The following is a 19,969-nucleotide window of genomic DNA, read 5'->3' as shown; positions in this document are numbered from 1 at the left end:
ACTACATTCATACGGTATCCTGCTACCGTGGAATTGATGACGTCTCTGTGAATGTCGTTCAAAGCTCTCATATACAAGCGGCGATCAAATGGATCATGGCACACATACCTCTCTATGTTCTCCTTGTTGACCACTGACTGACCAATCGTTTTGTAGGTAGCCGGCAGTACTTGGGGTATGAACTTGCTTGCCTTGACCTTGTTTCTATTTCGCAATTTATGCGTGATTTCAGTTGCGTGTCCTGAGGAGTTAAGGAGTTGTAAGCTATAATGATGGTTGTTGCTACTGTCAATGACGGCAATGAACTTTGTCGCTGTTGGAAAAAATGGGGAGCAAGACTTTTTGACCTCTCCCTTTCATTATAACATTTGTCCAAGTGAACTAGAGAACACGGACTTGCATAAATCACAGTAAAACGGAATTCGATATCATTATATGAGAACAGTTTTACCGATAGAGACAAATATCTTAATATCATTCCGGAAGATGCGTTGACATTCAAACTGAATGTTGTGGAACGAAGCAAAGGCAGCTTTCCTTCTTTCTGACGATTAAGGAAGTTGCGACGCTTATCGGATATTTACTGAGATTAAAAACAACACGTGGCTGTTGCTTATCCATTGACAGGATGGCTAAGAAGTTTGAAACAGGAACAATTACAGTCCCGATGCACAGGATCAGACAGGGTAAAATATAAAGTTCTTAAGTTCGTCTTCAACTGAGATCTATTCTTACTTCCTTACTACAGGAAGTAAACTGGAGCATGGCAAATTTTACAAATGAAAATATTCTTAAATACTGCACAGTGTAACAAAATAATATAAAAAGGAAACATGCACATACACTTAAATAAATTTAATTTACATTTTCAGTTATTTGTTTCCATTAAAATGTTCGTAACTTATTGTATTATTAACAAACAAACCAACAAACAAATAAAAATTGAAATTTATGTATTTGTTTATTCCTGATACTGATTTATCAGTTGACTTACATGAAAAGTTCTTTATCATTTTGCGTATAAAATTACAAAAATGAGCCTTGACCTCACGTATACTGATGTTGTCCTTGTCCGTTTCGGCAACCAAATACTGCATGGCACCATCGATATACTCCACAAATGTTGGATGCAAAGACATCGTATCACGTTCCAAAACACAAGTACTAAATTCACAAATAATAAAGAAAAAAATGAAAAGCAAAACAAAGTTATAAATTCAAATTTGATATAAAAAAACAACAAGAAGAATGAAGGAAAAAAGAAGCCTAATGCTGCTGATGACAATGAGTATTAAATATTTAATTAAGATTTCAAACAAACAAAAACATTATTTTTATTATAATTCGCTTTTATGTTGAGCCGGGGCAACATGAATGGGTTGTCTGTAATGGAGAAAACTCAAATTGAGTTATCAAAAAGGCAAATAAAAGGAGTCTGTCTTATAATCGAGTAAAACTAATTTTATGTGTATTTCAGCATGAACTTGAAATTTATTTTCAAATATGACACGTACGTCTAAAATGCAGAACGAATGCCATTAGTGTACTAGGAATTACTGATTCTTTATTCGACAGAGCTAGCAGTTGATGTGGGTTCTCCATGATGATAGAAAGGAAACAACAACTAGGATGTGTGTTACTGAATTCTCATATACTGTGGTGTGAAAGAGCTCGTAACATTTAGAATTGTTGATTTATCATCTCAGAGTTCAATAAAATCTGCCACAGTTATTATATAAATACTGGAAGAAATATTTATTATATTTTTGAAACTCTTATAAGATATGAGATAAAATTACCATTATTCTGAGAGGGCATGTTGAGTAGATCATTTTTGTAGAATAAAATTATAGTCCAGCTGAATTTTTTTTTTTACAGTGGGTCAAAGTTTTAATTTTTTGTTCGAAGGTAGCATTCTTCAGTGAAGTTTGTAACATCTACAACTATGAATTCGAATATTTACATCAAAGAATGCCTTCAAAGTTTGCTATCCTTTATTAGATAAATAGTAAAGTTTTGGCCTGATTTGGCACTATTGCAAAGCTGCTATGGATTGGTATGGAAGCAACAAAGTCGATAGAATACCAAAACATATGAACCCACCCAATTGTCCCCAGCTTCGGCCAATTGAAAAATATTGGGCTATTGTCAAAGCTAAATTAAAGAAAAATGGAAGCGCTATAATCGACAATAAAACAAGTAAGGTTTACATGGACAGCCAGTCAGCCAACCAGACGGACGGACATCGTTTAATCGACTCAGAAAGTGATTCTAAGTCGATCGGTATACTTTAAGGTGGGTGTTAGACCAATATTTTTGGGCATTACAAACATCTACACAAACGCATAATACCCTCCCCACTATGGTGGTGTAGGGTATAAAAATGCGATTTAATAATGTTCAATCATAAATTCAATCTTATTTATTAACAGTTGATGAGATGGTTTTTTGGTATTTTTATAATATTTGGGTTGAAATCTTTTAGAAACAATCAAGTTAGCAAAATTTTTTAAATTTTTTTACTAAGTAAATGGGTTCTAAAAAAACACTAATATAAAACGAAAAAAAATATTTAATTTCAATGTGTAATTTGTTTATATATCACCGTACGACACCGGATGATATACGTCTGAAACAATAAATTAAATGGAGAAAAACTGCATTATCAGTTTTTCATTTCGTGATCCGGTTTCCTTTTAAAAGGACTTCAAATTTTCAGAGGAGTACATTTAAAAAAAAAAAATTTTAAAATACTTCTGATCATCCTACTATGTCAAATTTGGTGTCAAATGATCAAGAATAGTTGTACAATATTTCGTATTATTTATATTTTATACTGTAAGGATCAAAAGATGTCAAAAATTTCCTTTCAAATTTTTATCCTTGAATATCCTTTTAGATTTCCAATATTTTTTTTTTTAAAAATAGTGAGTTAAATATCCAAATATTGAATACCACATGCCAAAATTTCATCCTTCTATCTTAACTACTTAAGTGTTAAAAAATATTTTAAATTTTAATTATTTGATTTTTTATATTTTATTTTAATATTTCATTCTAAAAAAATATAACAAAATCCGTTGTGAAAAGCAACGAAGAAGACTTTTTTATTTTCAATAAACAAGTAAAATGGTATAGTCGGGCAAGCCCGACCTTATGATACCCTACACCAGGTATATGATTATAAAGAGTTTTCTGAAAGTTATTTGTGTTGAATCTTATTTGAATACACACATTTTCTTAGCCTTACGTGGGAGCTATGACTAATTATGGACCAATCGTCACAAAATTTGGTGGGATGAATTGGGAATATATGAAACATATTTGTGTTGAATTTTGTTTGGATACTGACATATTTCAGAGATTTATGTATATTAATGACATTTTCGAGAATGTTGCTTATATGGGAGCTATGGAATATTGTTGACCGCTCGTCACGAAATTTGGTCGTGAGAGTTCGGCTTACATAAAACTTAATTGTGCTGAATTTGGGTTGAATATGTTTATAATTAAGATATTTATGTGAGCTTAACTATTTTCAAATAGGCCAATTGTATGGGGGCTAGGATAAATAATGGGCTGATTCTAACCAAATTCAATAGCCTTTGTCCTTGGGCTATAAAGGTTTGTGCCAAATTTTGTCGAATTATCTTTAAACCTGCGACCTGTAGTTTGATTACAAGGTTTACATGGATGGACGGACAGACGGACGGACATCGCTTAGTCGACTCAGAATGATCCTGTGCAGATTGGTATACTTTAAGGTGGGTGTTGGGACAATATTTTTGTATGTTGCAAACAACAGCCCTAACCCATTATACCTCCCCCACGATGGTGGTGTAGTTTATAACATGCACTTAATAAAACTTTTTTGTATACTAATCAATTTTTTTTTTATATTTTTTATTTGACCTTTATATATATAAAGGACGAAATTTTGACATTTAGTATAGAATATTTGGGTCTTTAACGCACTATTTTTTTAAAAGGAATTTATTGGCAATCTTAAAGGATATTAAAGGATAAACATTTTAAAGGACATTTTTGACATCCCCATAGTGGGGAGGTCGCAATTTTGAAGATATTTCGATAAAATTTGATACATATAATTTTTTCGGCCCAAGGACGAAGCCTATTGAAAGTGGCTGAAATCGGTCCATTATTTCACCTAGCCCCCATACAAATGTCCTCTCGAAATTGGACTTTATCGGTCATAAATGTTTAATTTATATATGCATCTACACAAATTTCGCTCCAAATAAGTTTTATATATACAAAATTCATGTCACCAAATTTTGTTACGATCGGTCCATAATTAGTCATAGCTCCCATATAGACCTGCTTCCGAAAATCACTTTAACGTGCATAAATCTCTTAGAAATGTTGGTATATACACAAAATTCAACATAAATAACTTTCATATAGACATAAATCACTCGACCTAATTTCATGGTGATCGGTCCATAATTGATCATAGCTCCCATATAAGGCCCACTTCCGCAAATCTCTCAAAAATATAAATTATTTAAATATTAAAACAATAATGTTTTTGCTCATTTACTTGGTGTAGGGTATTATATGGTCAGGTTTGACAGACCATAGTTTCTTACTTGTTCTTTATGTCGATATGAAAGCTTAAGTGCGACCGGATTTTAAGTGAAGAATACTTTACTACAGTCCATGTATAAAAACTTTGCTTAATAAATTTTAGTCACTTTAAAATGTAAGCCATCAATATTTTAGTATGTTATACTTTTATTTTTAGCACTTTTTCAATATCTTGTATAATTTAACTTTCATTTTTAATAATCTTCAAAAGGCTAAATAATTGTTAAACATTTAAAACCACAAACTGAAAATATATAGTCATATAAAAAGAAAATATAACATCAAAAAAACGTTTGTTGTTAAATCCTTTAACACACATTTCGCATATCAATTTATAAGCATTAGCAACAGATTTTTGTTGCCCTCTTTTAAATACCCGTAAGTAAATTTAAATGTTCCCTTCTTACCTGACACCGAATGTACCATTTTCCGCAATTTTCTCCAGCACTCGCACCAATTGCAAACGCAAGGCATCACGTCTTCTGCGTCTCCTCATGTTCTCCTGTTTCCTGTCAACTGCTTCACGTATGTAAACGACTAATTCCTCCATTAAATCCCTGCAAAAGAAAACATAAAATAAAATAATATTAAACAGAAAAAAAGTTAGAAGGAGGTAAAAGGGTGTGTTAATAATTTATGGAATTTTAAGTGTTTGCAAACAACACCATAAAAAAATATGTTTATTTTATAAAAGATTTTATTTTATATAATTATTTATAGCTAAATGCGTTGTGTACTAGGGTGGCTCTTAGTTCACAGTTTTTGGATTTTCTAACCAAAATTATTATGTGCCATCTAATAACCGAATGCAAACAAAAATTTACCAAAATTGGAATCATTATTTATGATTAAAAATTAATCCATTACGATAACCCGAAGCGTAAGAAATCGTATGTGAAGCCAATGCGTTACGGTAATTCTATGTATTTCGTGGGACCAAAAGGGTCCTATTTATTATGAGCTGCTGAAATCTGACCTGACCATCACAGGGAAGCTGTACCGAATGCAATTGATTCGTTTGAAGGGAGCATTTGACTAAAAAATACCCAGACAGCCAGGCATGAAACCGTAATATTCCATCATGACAACGCTCGGCCACATGTTGAAATACCTGTTATGGCTACGCTTCACTTTGGAATATAGGAGTAGAATCAAAATTTTTTGGAAATAAATCTGACATGGGCGAAGCCAAGGAGTATTCGAGTGATACAGGGGCGGCGCTATGGGGACTCAAAGCAGGGTACCTTCGACATGTAAAATTTTTAAACACATGCATTTTTTTTTGTTTCCCATCCGATTTTAAAGACTTTTATATTTTTGAAAAAAAAACATGCTTGCGTGTGATATTTATCTCTAATAATTATAGTTATAGGCATTTCAAAATTTAAATTTTAAAATTTTGCCATCTTGTGCCGCTTTTTTAAAAATATAGGTCGGACTTTTGGACCGAATGGACTGAAATTTTTTTTGTTGGTTAGACAACTAAATTATGAATAACAAACAGAAGATTTCAGAGCAAAATCGATTATGGATTCAAACAGGTATGTTCTGTAATCCATGTGATTTCAAATCACATACCGTTTTAAAATCACACGTGTGATTTGTGCCTGTTCTGTAAATCACACTGTTATTGTATTTTTAGGTGTGATTTTAAATTTTCGAAAGCACAAGAAAACAGCTGATTCGTTTATTTTAAATGTTTTGTTTTGCAAATAATTTTGTAGAAATATTAAAATGAAAATAAAAAAATGCCTGGAGCTTCTGTTATATCTTTAATGGAATTAAAAAGAATGGAACTACATTTTATAAAAATTTTGCCAAAACTATGGCGCAAGCTCAACCACTATGTCAAAAAGAAAACAAAACAGCAAAGCTGCCACAGTACACAATTACTTTTGGTTACCACTTGCTTCAACTTTGTTGATAACTTATAATATAATCTAACAAATATTATAAATTTTATGACGAATTCTATAATTAATTTAAAGATATTGAACATATTTTAGACAAACATTAAAAATTTTAGTCCGGCAAGCTTCCATGTATTTTCGAAAATCATAAACAGCTGACAACTGAAAACAAACCTGAAACCACAAAAGAAATCACAAAAGCAAATAAACTTTTTACAGCAGAAAAGGTGTCTCTAGGATTTTAAGTGTTTTTTTTTAATTAAAAAAGTAATTCTATAAGAAAATGAATAAAGGACATATTGTTTAATTTATTTTAATATTTTTCATGCAATAGCCGCAGAAATAACCATGTGATTTGAAAACATTAGTGACTTTGTTGAACGGTTTAAAATCACAAAATTATGTGCTCAGAACACCTTTTATGTGATTTCAAACCACTTTTATAAAATGTGATTTGCAGAACATACCTGAAAAATATACGATTTTCAATTTAAATATTCAAAAAATAGTTGATTTTTGTGTTTTTTTGGGCCAAATGGCGACTTAACTCTTTTTTTATTAAAAAAAAAACTTAGCGCCAAATTACCGTAAGCGGCAAAACACAAATTTTACAGGAGGTTTTTTTTTGATTATTTTGAAATTTACAGGTATGTTCTGTAATCCACGTGATTTCAAATCACATACCGTTTTAAAATCACACATGTGATTTGTGCCTGTTCTGTAAATCACACTGTTATTATATTTTTCGGTGTGATTTTAAATTTTCGAAAGCACAAGAAAACAGCTGATTCGTTTATTTTAAATGTTTTGTTTTGCTAATGTGGAGCTTCTGTTATATCTTTAATGGAATTAAAAAGAATGGAACTACATTTTATAAAAATTTTGCAAAAACTATGGCGCAAGCTCAACCACTATGTCAAAAAGAAAACAAAACAGTAAAGCTGCCACAGTACACAATTGCTTTTGGTTACCACTTGCTTCAACTTTGTTGCATTTTTTTTCCAATTTGCGCAAAAAACTTAACGCATATTGATAACTTATAATATAATCTAACAAATATTATGAATTTTATGACGAATTCTATAATTAATTTAAAGATATTGAACATATTTTAGACAAACATTAAAAAATTTTAGTCCGGCAAGCTTCCATGTATTTTCGAAAATCATAAACAGCTGACAACTGAAAACAAACCTGAAACCACAAAAGAAATCACAAAAGCAAATAAACTTATTACAGCAGAAAAGGTGTCTCTAGATTTTTATTAAATTGTAGGTGTTTTTTTAATAAAACAAGTAATTCTATAAGAAAATTAATAAAGGACATATTGTTTAATTTATTTAAATAATTTATTTTAATATTTTCCATTCAATAGCCGCAGAAATAACCAAGTGATTTGAAAACATTAGTGACTTTGTTGAACGTTTTAAAATCACAAAATTATGTGCTCAGAACACCATTTATGTGATTTCAAACCACTTTTATAAAATGTGATTTGCAGAACATACCTGTTATACATAGAAGTAAAAATGTTATGATGGGAAATAATATAATTTCGTTCAAGCTATTTTTCTATTTTTCAAAAATATTTATAACTTTTGACAATTAAAAAATTCATGGAGTACTTTTTTGAAAAATATGACAAAAAATTTTTTTTATTGAGTTTTTGCATAGATACAAATTCTTCAAATTGAAATAAAATTTTTATTTATGAATATTTTTTAATGAAATTTTACACTTATATAGAATTTTCTATTTACCGATCGACTTAGAATCACTTTCTGAGTCGATTAAACGATGTCCGTCCGTCCGTCTGGTTGGCTGGCCGGCTGGCTGGCTGGCTGTCCATGTAAACCTTGTGCGCAGAGTACAGGTCGCAATTTTGAAGATATTTCGATCAAATTTGGTACATATTACTTTTTCGGCCCAAGGACCAAGCCTATTGAAACTGGCTTAAATCGGTCCATTATTTCACCTAGCCCCCATACAAATGTCCCCTCGAAATTGGACTTTATCGGTCATAAATGTTTAATTTATCTATGTATCTACACAAATTTCGCTCCAAATAAGTTTTATATATACAAAATTCATGTCACCAAATTTTGTTACGACCGGTCCATAATTAGTCATAGCTCCCACATAGACCCGCTTCCGAAAATCACTTTAACGTGCATAAATCGCTTAAAAATGTTGGTATGCACACAAAATTCAACATAGTTAACTTTAATATAGACATAAATCACACGACCTAATTTTATGGTGATCCATAATCCATAATTGGTCATAGCTCCCATATAAGGCCTACTTCCGAAAATCACTCACGAATATAAATTATTGATATTTTAAAAGAAAAATATTTTTACTCATTTACTTGGTGTAGGGTATTATATGGTCGGGCTTGACCGACCATACTTTCTTACTTGTTTTCTATACCACTGAGTGTCGCTTACGATAAAATTCGTTTACTGTAAAATATAAACATTGGCTTACGATAAAATCTTACCTCCTATATTTTTGAAGTTATTAACAATTTTGATATTCTGAGAATGCTAATTTTCACGTTGAAAATTTCATTGAGTTTTGTTAATAAATAAAGATTTTATTACATATTCCATATTTATTGAGTTTCTAAAACTAAAATTTGTATCAAAATTTTAATAGGATTGCAAATATTAGGAACAATTTGATCCACATTTATTCAGAGTTATATTTTTTTTGTTTAGATAAGTTAATATTTGGTTTTACAAAAAAAATTCCAAATCAATATCTGAATTAGAGACAAAAATGTGCCACTTTAAAATTCCGTCCTTCAAAAATATTGCACTTTTCATACTAAAAAACATTTCAAAAAATTTCGCATTTCTAAGTCATTGGCCCAAAACTCAAAACTTCAAATAAAATGTGCAATCTCGAAATGTTAGCCGATTTTGCTCAAATTCTCTGCATTTGCTTTTTAAATCAAGGAGACCAATTTTTGACCTTGGGAGCATAGAAAATTTAAAAATTATAAAATAAATTCCACCCTAATGCGTACGTTTGCCTTAAATGGCTGTAAGAAAAACATCCAACTCGTATTAAGAAGCTTCTGTTTGAAGTAACGAACCATAAGTACCCATATAATAATGGTAACCCAAAAAATATGCTGTAAAGGTTATTAAAATGTTTATAGTCTAAATGAAATGACTTAGGAATTAGTGAAGAAAAGTTCACACATATGTATAATATGTGTTAAAACCTAAAGAAAACTTTAGAAACTAATAAGGTGACATTTTCTGTAACACTTGTCCAAAGTGTCCGCAACTTAAGTATTACAGAATAATGTTTCACTTTAACTATCAAAAATACAATTTAATAAAAACAAAAATATTAAATGTGAAAAACCATTAGGGGAAATCACTCTTCGTTGTCAAACTCAACAAGAGCTTGGAAAATCATTCAAAACGTTTGCAATCAGCAGGATTTATCCAAAAGCAGAGAAATTGGGTACCATACGAATTGAAGCTGAGATTCCTTGAAAGACGATTTTGTATGTCTGAAATGCTACTTCAACCCTATAAAAGAAAATCATTTTTGCACCGAATCACTACCAGAAGCATAAGTGATGATGAAGCCAACCAGCCGAATCGACACCAAAGCCAAATATCCATGGCGCTAAGTTAATGCTCTGTATTTGGTAGGACCAAAAGGGTCCTACATCTATTATGAGCTGCTGAAACCTGTACCTGGAAAACGCTCAGAATATGTGGCCAGACATGAAACTCTAATATTCCATCATGACAGCACTCGGCGAAATGTTGCAATACCTGCTAAAAAGTATTTAAAATTAAGTATTTGAGAAGTTGTGCCCCACCCGCTTTATAGTCCTGACCTTACCCCGTCCGGCTCTTATTTGTTTCGATTGGAGCAGAACGCTCTCTCTTTCGAACAGAGTATCCGATATTGGCTTGATTCTTTCCTGACCTCAAAAGCACCTCAATGGCCTATACTTGCAATAAATTTATATTGTACAAAAGTTTCAAAATAAAATCTAAAAATTTTAAAAAAATCCCACATTTTTATGTCATACACGCAATAGTATTTTATTGCAAAGCAAAATGTAATGTACATTATATTGTAAAGCGAAATGTACATGTAATATACATATATTCAATGAAAGTAAACATTAAAGATTTTTCAAGTTCTTCATGAACTTAAATTATACAATATTTTTCACCTCCTGCAGCCACACAAAGGGGCTACAAACTGTTGTGTGACAGAAAACCATTTCAATCCTTACTTCTTTCGCATCAACATCAGCACCTAATGTTTATTCGATTAGTTAAGATAAAAAATATATATGAAAAACAGTGGGTCAAAAGCTTTTCCTTTAATAATTTTTCAACATAGTGTGTTGAACAAGTATGAAATTATGGTCGGTCAAGTCCGCCATATAATACCCTACACTAAGTAAAAGAGCAAAAATATTTTTCTTTTAATATTTAAATAAATTATATTTTTGAGAGATTTGCGGAAGTGGGCCTTATATGGGGGCTATGACCAATTATGGACCGATCACCATGAAATTAGGTCGTGTGATTTGTGTCTATATGAAAGTTTACTATGTTGAATTTTGTGAGTATACCAACATTTCTAAGCGATTTATGCACGTTAAAGTAATTTTCGGAAGCGTGTCTCTATGGAAGCTATGACTAATTATGGACCGATCGTAACAAAATTTGGTGACATGAATTTTGTATATATAAAACTTATTTGGAGCGCAATTTGTGGAGATACATTTATAAATTACACATTTATGACCGATAAAGTCCAATTTCGGAAGGACATTTGTATGGGGGCTAGGTGAAATAATGCACCGATTTCAGCCAGTTTCAATAGGCTTGGTCCTTGGGCCAAAAAAATAATATGTATCAAATATGATCAAAATATCTTCAAAATGGCGACCTGTACTCTGCGCACAAGGTTTACATGGACAGCCAGCCAGCCAACCAGACGAACGGACGGACATCGTTTAATCGACTCAGAAAGTGATTCTACCAATATTTTTGGGCGTTACAAACATCTGCACAAACGCATTATACCCTCCCCACTATGGTGGTGTAGGTTATAAATATATAATTTAGTTTGTTGAAATTTTATAAAAATATTAAGGTGCATAGACGCCTTCATCAGGGAAAGCAGATGGTGCAAACTGTACCTCTTAGGGACCCAGCAATTATCCCATGTTGGTCTGCGTTAGCTGAATTCTCTGAATTCTTAATCCATCTCCTCCTTCTCCACTCATTTCTATATTCACTCTACTCTTGCAAATGTCGCTATAACTTAATATATAGATTTCCCTTTTCTTCAACTGCTATTTCTTTCCTTTCTGTTTTCGTTTTCTTCTTCAGGTATCACAAAGGGATAGATTTTGGACCCAAGTGAGCTGTAAGAGACGAAGGTTTTCGACGGCTGCTTTAATACCATACCATACAGTTTTTTTATTTTTTTTTCTACGATGGAAAAAAACTTGGAAAACGACCTAGCGTAGGTTATAGGGCTTGCTGAGTACATTAGAAATTGTGTCAAAAAATGTCCAAAACACCCTCAAATTCAGAAGTTATTCTGAAAAAACCGTTTTCAGTTATGTCCGTGAACTTATCGATCTGTAACTCAGTCAGTCTCTGTCCGACTTTAAATTTTAAAAATAAAACTGATTACGCTTTAAAATGACGTGCATTTTTAGATACATTTGTTAGTTATAAGTATTGTTTTTGTTAAGAATATCTAAAAGAAAAACAAAATTTATCAACTTTTTTGATTTTAATCACTTTTCATTGCTTATTTTGATACGGAAGCTTATACAAATTTATACCAATGTATTAAGGAAATTTACTTCTTAACAATTCAAATCGGATGAAAATTATAAAAGTTATTCAACTTTTCATTAACACCTTTTTTAGTATTTTCGCCCCCAGCCCATATGAATAAAAAAAAAAACAAAAAACAAAATAAAAAAAAAAATTTCTACAATTTTTAATTTACAAGGTAAATTTTGTGGAACTTTTTTCGAAAAAGTTTAATAACTTTTGCAAGTATAAACCGATTTTAACAACTAAAATCTCGTTTTTGTCTACATAAAATTGTCTTTAAAATACTGTGCAAAAAAAATAGGGTTTCATAGACAAAAATTAAAATAACTATTAGGAAAAAAAATAAAAAAGAAAGCCAAACTATTTATAAAAATTTCTAGGAATATAGATATTAAACAAACATTTTATGAAAGCTTAATTCTTTACCTAACTATAGTTGTTTAAAATTTTGAAATCGGTCTAAAAATGTATGAGTTTTTTGAAAACGGTTTTAGTATGTCCTCACATACTAAATGAATGGAAGCATCGTCTTTTGTAAACATTCCATGATGTAAATTTCGGTATTTATATAGCCCTTTGTAACAAATGTTTGTCTTTTTTCCCCAACTGCATATTGCTTGCCATACGCAGAACTTTTTGGGAAATTTTGTCTGTATTTAGGTCCTAAACTTTTCTTCAACATTTCCTCGAACATCAGCAACATAAACATTTAAGCCCGGAAGCTGCGAAAAATCTACCAGAACATACGTTTTGTCATCCATTGTGCAGTAGAAATATTTTTTATAGAACTTGACTTCAATTTCCGTGCTCTGTTTTTGGCCTCTATATTTTTAGGAAAGTTCAGGTAAGGAACTTTTTGAGCCTTTTATGTTTTTAAACCTGCATTGGCTTTAACTTTTCGTACCAAATAGTCCGGGCTGCTTTCTATTTTTTTTCATGTGGACCATTCCTTCTACCTGAATCAGGTTTTCTATACGGACAAGTTCTCACGGTACTGTTTAGTATCATTGGATACAGTTTGACGACAACCTTTTACTGTTGGCCTTTGTTTGGCCAACTTTTTGTAAGACCAAGTTGTTTTTCTTTTGAAAATATTTAATAATTTTAGTATGCACTTTTTTCTGCTCACTAATTTTAATTAGATTAACAACAAATGAACATAATTGACATTAATAATTGACATGCTTTACAAAGGTAACTTGATCAAAAAAAATAATAAAATAATACTTGGGTTAAAAGTTAAAATTTGTTTGGGTATTGATTACAAATTTCTTGATACAAATTTCAAAAATTGTTTTTATTTTTCGATTTTCAATAGAAAAATCTATATAACTGTAAAATTCCATTAAAAAATATTCATAAATAAAAATTTAATTTCAATTTGAAAAATTTGTATCATTGCAAAAACTCACTAAAAAGCTTTTTTTTTGTAATATTTTCCAAAAATTAATTTTTTAATTGGCAAAAGTTATATACATTTTTGAAAAATAGACAAAATCCCCTATCCATTGATATGAGGGCGGATCAATATTTTCGAACTTCCCTCGTAGTTATATGAAATGCAACACTGTTGCCATCAAGTACCATATGTAAACAGAATACTGTAAAATTTTGAGCAAGTTTCATCATTTACTTTGCATTTAACAGCTGTTCAAAACATACAACCTCGTGTATTCTTCTAAAAATGGGAAAAAAAGTGAATTTCGAGTGCTCATTAAACATTATTTTTTTTAGGAAAAATAAACCGTCAATTAAACCAAGGAAAAGCTCGATAAATACTATGGGGACTCTGCGCCATCGATTTCAATGGTAAAAACGTAGTTTCCTGGACGTTCTGGACGGCCAATTGAGGTCAGTACATCAGAAAATGTCGAACAAACCCACGATATGGTGTTGGCCGACCGAAGAGTAAAAGTGCATGAGATTGTTGATGCCATAGCCATTTCATATGGCAGTGTGGTTTCGCTTTAAAATGATCAGCTGGTTTTAAGAAAGTTGTCTGAATGAGTTTTTGATAATGCACGGTTGCACACGTTTGCAGTCTCAATGGCGAAACTCTATGAATTGGGCTACGAATTGGTACCTCATCCGCCATATTCTCTGGATTTAGCCGCTAGTGACTACTTCCTATTTTCAAACCTAAAGAAATGGATCGGTGGAAAGAGATTCAGCTCCAACGATGAAATTATTGACGAAATAATGCCTATTTTAAGGACCTTACGGAAAAATTAATTATTTTTTCGAAGTGATACAAAAACTGGAGAAACGTTGGATTAAGTGTATTGAGTTAAAAGGAGATTATATTGAAAAATAAATTTTTGTTTTGCAAAAAAAAAACTGTGTTTCATTCAAAGAGTCACCGACTTATTGATCCTCCCTCATATATGGGGAAAACTTAACATCTTGCAGAGAAGAGGAAGAATTTGCGCATGTGAAATTTCATTTAAATCGGACTAACAACTAACCGTTTAAAAGTTAAAGATGTATTTCCCTCTTTTTGTTCGATACCACTGGGCACCGCTCAATACAATTTTGCCATAAAAACGTTCTCTATAAGTTGTGCGAATCGATGACTGATTTTCAAAGTAAATTTTGATCATTTTGTAGCGTTGTTTAAGTGTCAATCTATTCATGATGATTTGCCAGAGTATGCTGATCGTACATGTCGAAAAGTGAGCGCAGTATGACAGTTAACCCTTTCCTATGTTCTACCTGGCTCAAATATTAAGTTAGAAATTCTAAACATATACACAGCTTCAATATTTTGTAAACACCTGTTAATTAAATAATTTTTTTCAAGATAGAGTAACTCATAAAATGTATCCATCAATTAACATTTAAATGTTTCAATTTGTTGTAGATTAGACCGATCGGTCGGACTCTACTGTTTTTTATTATTTTAAAAATAGAATATTATTCACTGATGATTACTCACTTTTGAGGCTGTGTTTATAAATAAATTAGACTTTATGACAAAACTATTAATAATAACCGGCAAACAAAACGGAATCACTTAGATATTTAAATATATCTAGCCAATCTGGTTTTGAAATTGTTGCAGTAATGTAACAATAATTACATTCATAGGTTCTAGTTAAGTTGTTCGCACTAGAATATTCATTATTAACATTCTAACTGGCAAATATTAAAATTAATTAATCTCTATTTTTAATTTTCTACATAACAAACTAAAATAACTAATTATTCAGCGAAATTATACAAATATTTATGTTTCTTTACGGAAAACCAATTATAAAATCGGCTGAACAGCACATTCATTGATTTTTAAGTAAAATGATTTAGTCTGCTAGTGTTTTAATATTAAGAACACATTAAATATCTCTAGATTTTGTAACTATGTCACGTTTTATCCATTTGAAAGAACACTGTGCTTAAAATCCCACATTATTAATGTCAACCATTCTTTCCACTAACAAAGCACATACATGAGTATTACCCAGTAAGCTGAATATCATCAAATGTTTGGAAATTGAGTTTGACGACCAAGAAATGAATGCATTACTCCGTGAAGATTGTTGTCAGAGTCAACAAGACCTTGCAAAATCATTGGGTGCTACTCAAGCCGCAATTTCAAAACGTTTGTAAGCCGCTGGATTCATCGAAAATCAGGGAAATTGGGTAACATACGAATGGAACCCGAGAGAACTTGAAAGATGATTTTGTATGTCTGAAATGCTGCTTGAAAAAAAAACATTTGTGAACCGAATCATTACTTGCGATGAAAAACGGATACATTACGATAACCCGAAGCGTAAGAGATCCACACCAAAGCAAAATATCCATTGCGGTAAGGTAATGCTCTGTATTTGGTAGGACCGAAAGAGTCATATACATTATGAGCTGCTGAAATCTGGCCAGACCATCACAAGGAACTTGTACCGAACACAACTGATTCTTTGGAAGCGAGTATTGGCTGAAAAACGGCCAGAATAAACGACCAGATATGAAACCGTCATATTCCCTCATGACAAAGCTCGGCCGCATGTTGCAATACCGGTTAGAAAGTGGTTGGGAAGTTTTGGCTCACCCCCCCTTTTTGTCCAGACCTAGTCCAGTCCGTCTACTATGTTTCGATTGATGCAGAACACTCTCACTTTGAAACACTTTGACCTCAAAAGATGAGCAGTTTTTTTGTCTCGGAATCCATCTAATAATGGCCAATACTTTCAATAAATTTATATTGTACTACTGCACAGTGGGGCAGAATCGAAATTTTATGGAAATAAATCTGTCATTTCTAAACGGCTGGTCCGATCGGAATAAAATTTGAGGTGGGCGTAGCCAAGGGTTATTCGAGTTTAAGTTATTAAAATGGGCGGCGCTATGGGAGCTAAAACTACGGTACCTTCGAGTCTTATGAACATTTTTCGTCGATATTTTATAAAGAAAATTTAAGGTATTTCGTGGATATTTTACAAAGGAAATTGAAGGTGTTAACCTTGAGTCTTATGAAGATTTTCCGTCGATATTTTATAAAGAAAACTGAAGGTATTTCGTGGATATTTTACAAAGGAAATTGAAGGTGTTGACCTTGAGTCTTATGAAGATTTTTCGTCGATATTTTATAACGGAAATTGAAGGTGTTAACCTTGAGTCTTATGGAAATTGTTCGTGGGTATTTTATAAAGGAAATTTAAGGTATTACCCGAGAATATTTGAACATTAATCGTGGATATTTTATAAAAGAAATTGAAGGTGTTAACCTTGACTCTTATGAAAATATTTCGTGGATATTTTACAATGGAAATTGAATGGTTAACCTTGAGTCTATGAAAATGTTTCGTGGATATTTTACAATGCGTTAATCGTGAGTCTTATGATCACTTTTCGTGGAGACTTTATAAAGGAATCAATAGTAATTTGAAATCATGGATGTTTTATGAAGGAAATTGAAGGTTTTAACCGTGAATGTGTGGATAATATATCCTGGATCTTTTATAAAGGAAATTAGAGTTTTGAACCTTGAATGTAGGAAACAAAATCCTGGATCTTTTACAAAATAAATTAAAGGTTTTAACCGTGGATCCTTTGATCAATAATTGTAGATATTTTATAAATAAAATTTAAGGCATTAACCTTGAATCTTTTGAACATTAATCGGGGATGTTTTAAAAAGAAAATTTAAAAGTAATTGAGGATTATTTATGAACAAAATTTAAGACAATAATCGCGGATCTTTTAAACACTAATCGTAGATGTTTTATAAAGAAATTTTAAAGCAATCATGATGAATTTTTGGAACACTAGTCGTGGATGTTTAATAAAGTAAATTTAAGGCAAAAATTGTAGATTTTTGTAACTCATAAGATTGAAAGACTGTTTGATAAAGCAAACTTGAGTTGAAAATCATCGATCTTTGGAACAGTCCTGAAAAAAACATGCTTGGGTGTGCCTAATTTCGGACCGAATGGACTCGATTTTTTTTTTGTTAGTTAGACAACTAAATTATATATACAAAAGATTTCAAAGCAATATCAAAAATAAACTATTTTCAAATTTAAAAATTAAAAAAATACTAGATTTTTGCTGTTTTTTGGGCGAAAAGGTGACTTAACTCTTTTTCTATTAAAAAAAAAAAATTCTTTAAGAACATATAACAATTTTATGTTTTTCTGTAAGGTATCTTTACGGAGAACATTTTGGTATATAAAATATGTTCTATTTTTTGAATATGTAGGCCTTACGTCCTTCGGAAATTGACCTATTTTTTATCAAAATTTCAACATTGGGCCACATGTTCTAAAATCCCAAAACTGGGATTAGAAAACGGAAAGCTGCTTTAGAAACCTTGATATGTTCCCTATTTATCCCCAAAGTATTTTCCCAGCCCCGAAGGGAATGTGGATCCTACACAGAAAAAATTATTTCTATTCAAACATTTATCCCATATTGAACTGGTTTCAATTATTTCATAATTAAATCAAGTATTCATTTTCGTAATTGAAACACAAAAAATAACAGAAATGTGTTTTCAATTACGAAAATTATCTATTCAATAATTTTTGTTTTTAAAGTTCAACCAATAACGAAAATTGTATATTCAATTGTCAAAATAATCAAATTCAAAACTCAAAATTCAATAGAAAATATCAAGAAATTTTGTTTTTGAACAAATGAATACATGATTTAATTATGAAATAATTGAAACCAGTTCAATATGGGATAAATATTTGAATTGAAACGGTTTAAGAAATAGTTTTTTCTGTGTAGGGACAAAATTGTAAAAAATACCATTTTTCGGATTTTCGCTTCAATTTTTAGGAATTGCGGGATTCCCCTTTTGACAATTTTTTACCGCTTTGTTATTAAGAATGATAAATTAAAAAAACCTTGAAAATTTCGTGGAGTTCTGTGGATAAATAAAGATTTTATTACATATTTATTGAGTTTCTAAAACTAAAATGTTTATCAAAATTTTAATAGGATTGCAAATATAAGGACCAATTTGAACCACATTTATTCCGAACTATTTTTTTTTTGTTTAGATAAGTTAATTTTTGGTCTTACAAAAAAAATTCAAGTCAATATCTCAATTAGATTCCAATATATGTCTCTTTAAATCTCAGTCCTTCAAAAATATTGCACTTTTTTATGATATATGGGTTATATGGGGTGTAGGGTAAATTATGAACCGATCCTCACAAAAGTTGGTAGACAAGTTTAGCTTCATATAGAACTTGTTTATGTATAATTTCATCACAAAATTAATTACATTGTCCAACAGCGACCCTATAATTCTGAAAGGGTATGTTGAGTAGAGCATTTTTGTAGAATAAACTTATAGTCCAGCTGGTCTGAATTTTTTTTTACAGTAGGTCAAAGTTTTCATTTTTTGATCGAAGCAGTATACTAACTGAAAAAAATGTTGTAAGTTAATATTTTTCAGATATTAACTTACAACATTTTTTTCAAAAAAAAATACGGCCATTTTTACATGTACCAACTTTGGATGCGTGTAACTTTTTATAGGGACGACATAACTGTTAGCAAAATATTTTTATAGTATTCGAAATTTTATCGCAAATATAGGTGATATTTAAAAAAACAATTTCGAACCACCGTAGGCCCGACATATCTAAAAAACTAAAAAAAGATCCAACAAAATTAAAAAAAGTAAATAAATAAACCTAAATAACTCTTGACCTAAAAGTGATAATTTACATATGTATATCAGCTCATTCGGATTATAAATAGATTTTTGGTGATTTTTTTTTTAAAAAAGGTGGCATGCATTTTGCTAATTAAGCGTAAAGTGCTTTATATACATCTTTGGTATCTTTGGTGACCCCCACTGAAATTTTCCGACAAAAATTTTCGTCGAATATTGTAATCCTTAAATGTCCTTTTTGAAAGGAATTTTTTTTCATTTTCTCGAAAAAAGGGTCAAATTGACCCCTAAGGAGAGGAGCTAGAGGGTTAAGATCTTCCACAAAAATGATCCCCATAAAATTCCACAATATAACTCCGACAATAAGGATTCTCTTAGGCATTAACTTACAACATTTTTTGCAGTTAGTATACTGCTCCCTTCGATCAAAAAATGAAAACTTTGACCCACAGTAAAAAAAATTCCGACCAGGT

At 31.1% G+C, this 19,969-nt stretch overlaps 1 protein-coding gene across 6 annotated transcripts in view; it reads right to left on the bottom strand.

The window, feature by feature from the left end:
• fry (Protein furry) overlaps nucleotides 1-19,969 on the bottom strand; it is a 293,867-nt gene that overhangs the window by 150,154 nt on the left and 123,744 nt on the right. For all 6 annotated transcript variants that reach the window (XM_065503200.1, XM_065503203.1, XM_065503202.1 and 3 more), the window contains 2 exons: nucleotides 5,016-5,165; nucleotides 995-1,164 (listed from right to left, as the gene is read on the bottom strand). In XM_065503200.1, the coding sequence (XP_065359272.1) occupies nucleotides 995-1,164; nucleotides 5,016-5,165 (320 nt within the window). The remainder of the gene's footprint in view (nucleotides 1-994; nucleotides 1,165-5,015; nucleotides 5,166-19,969) is intronic.

The sequence above is a fragment of the Calliphora vicina genome, chromosome 3, assembly GCF_958450345.1.
Source record: "Calliphora vicina chromosome 3, idCalVici1.1, whole genome shotgun sequence".
Classification (NCBI taxonomy): domain Eukaryota; kingdom Metazoa; phylum Arthropoda; class Insecta; order Diptera; family Calliphoridae; genus Calliphora; species Calliphora vicina.
The sequence above is the reverse complement of the archived record's forward strand: the minus strand, read 5'-3'. Positions and strand labels throughout refer to the sequence as shown.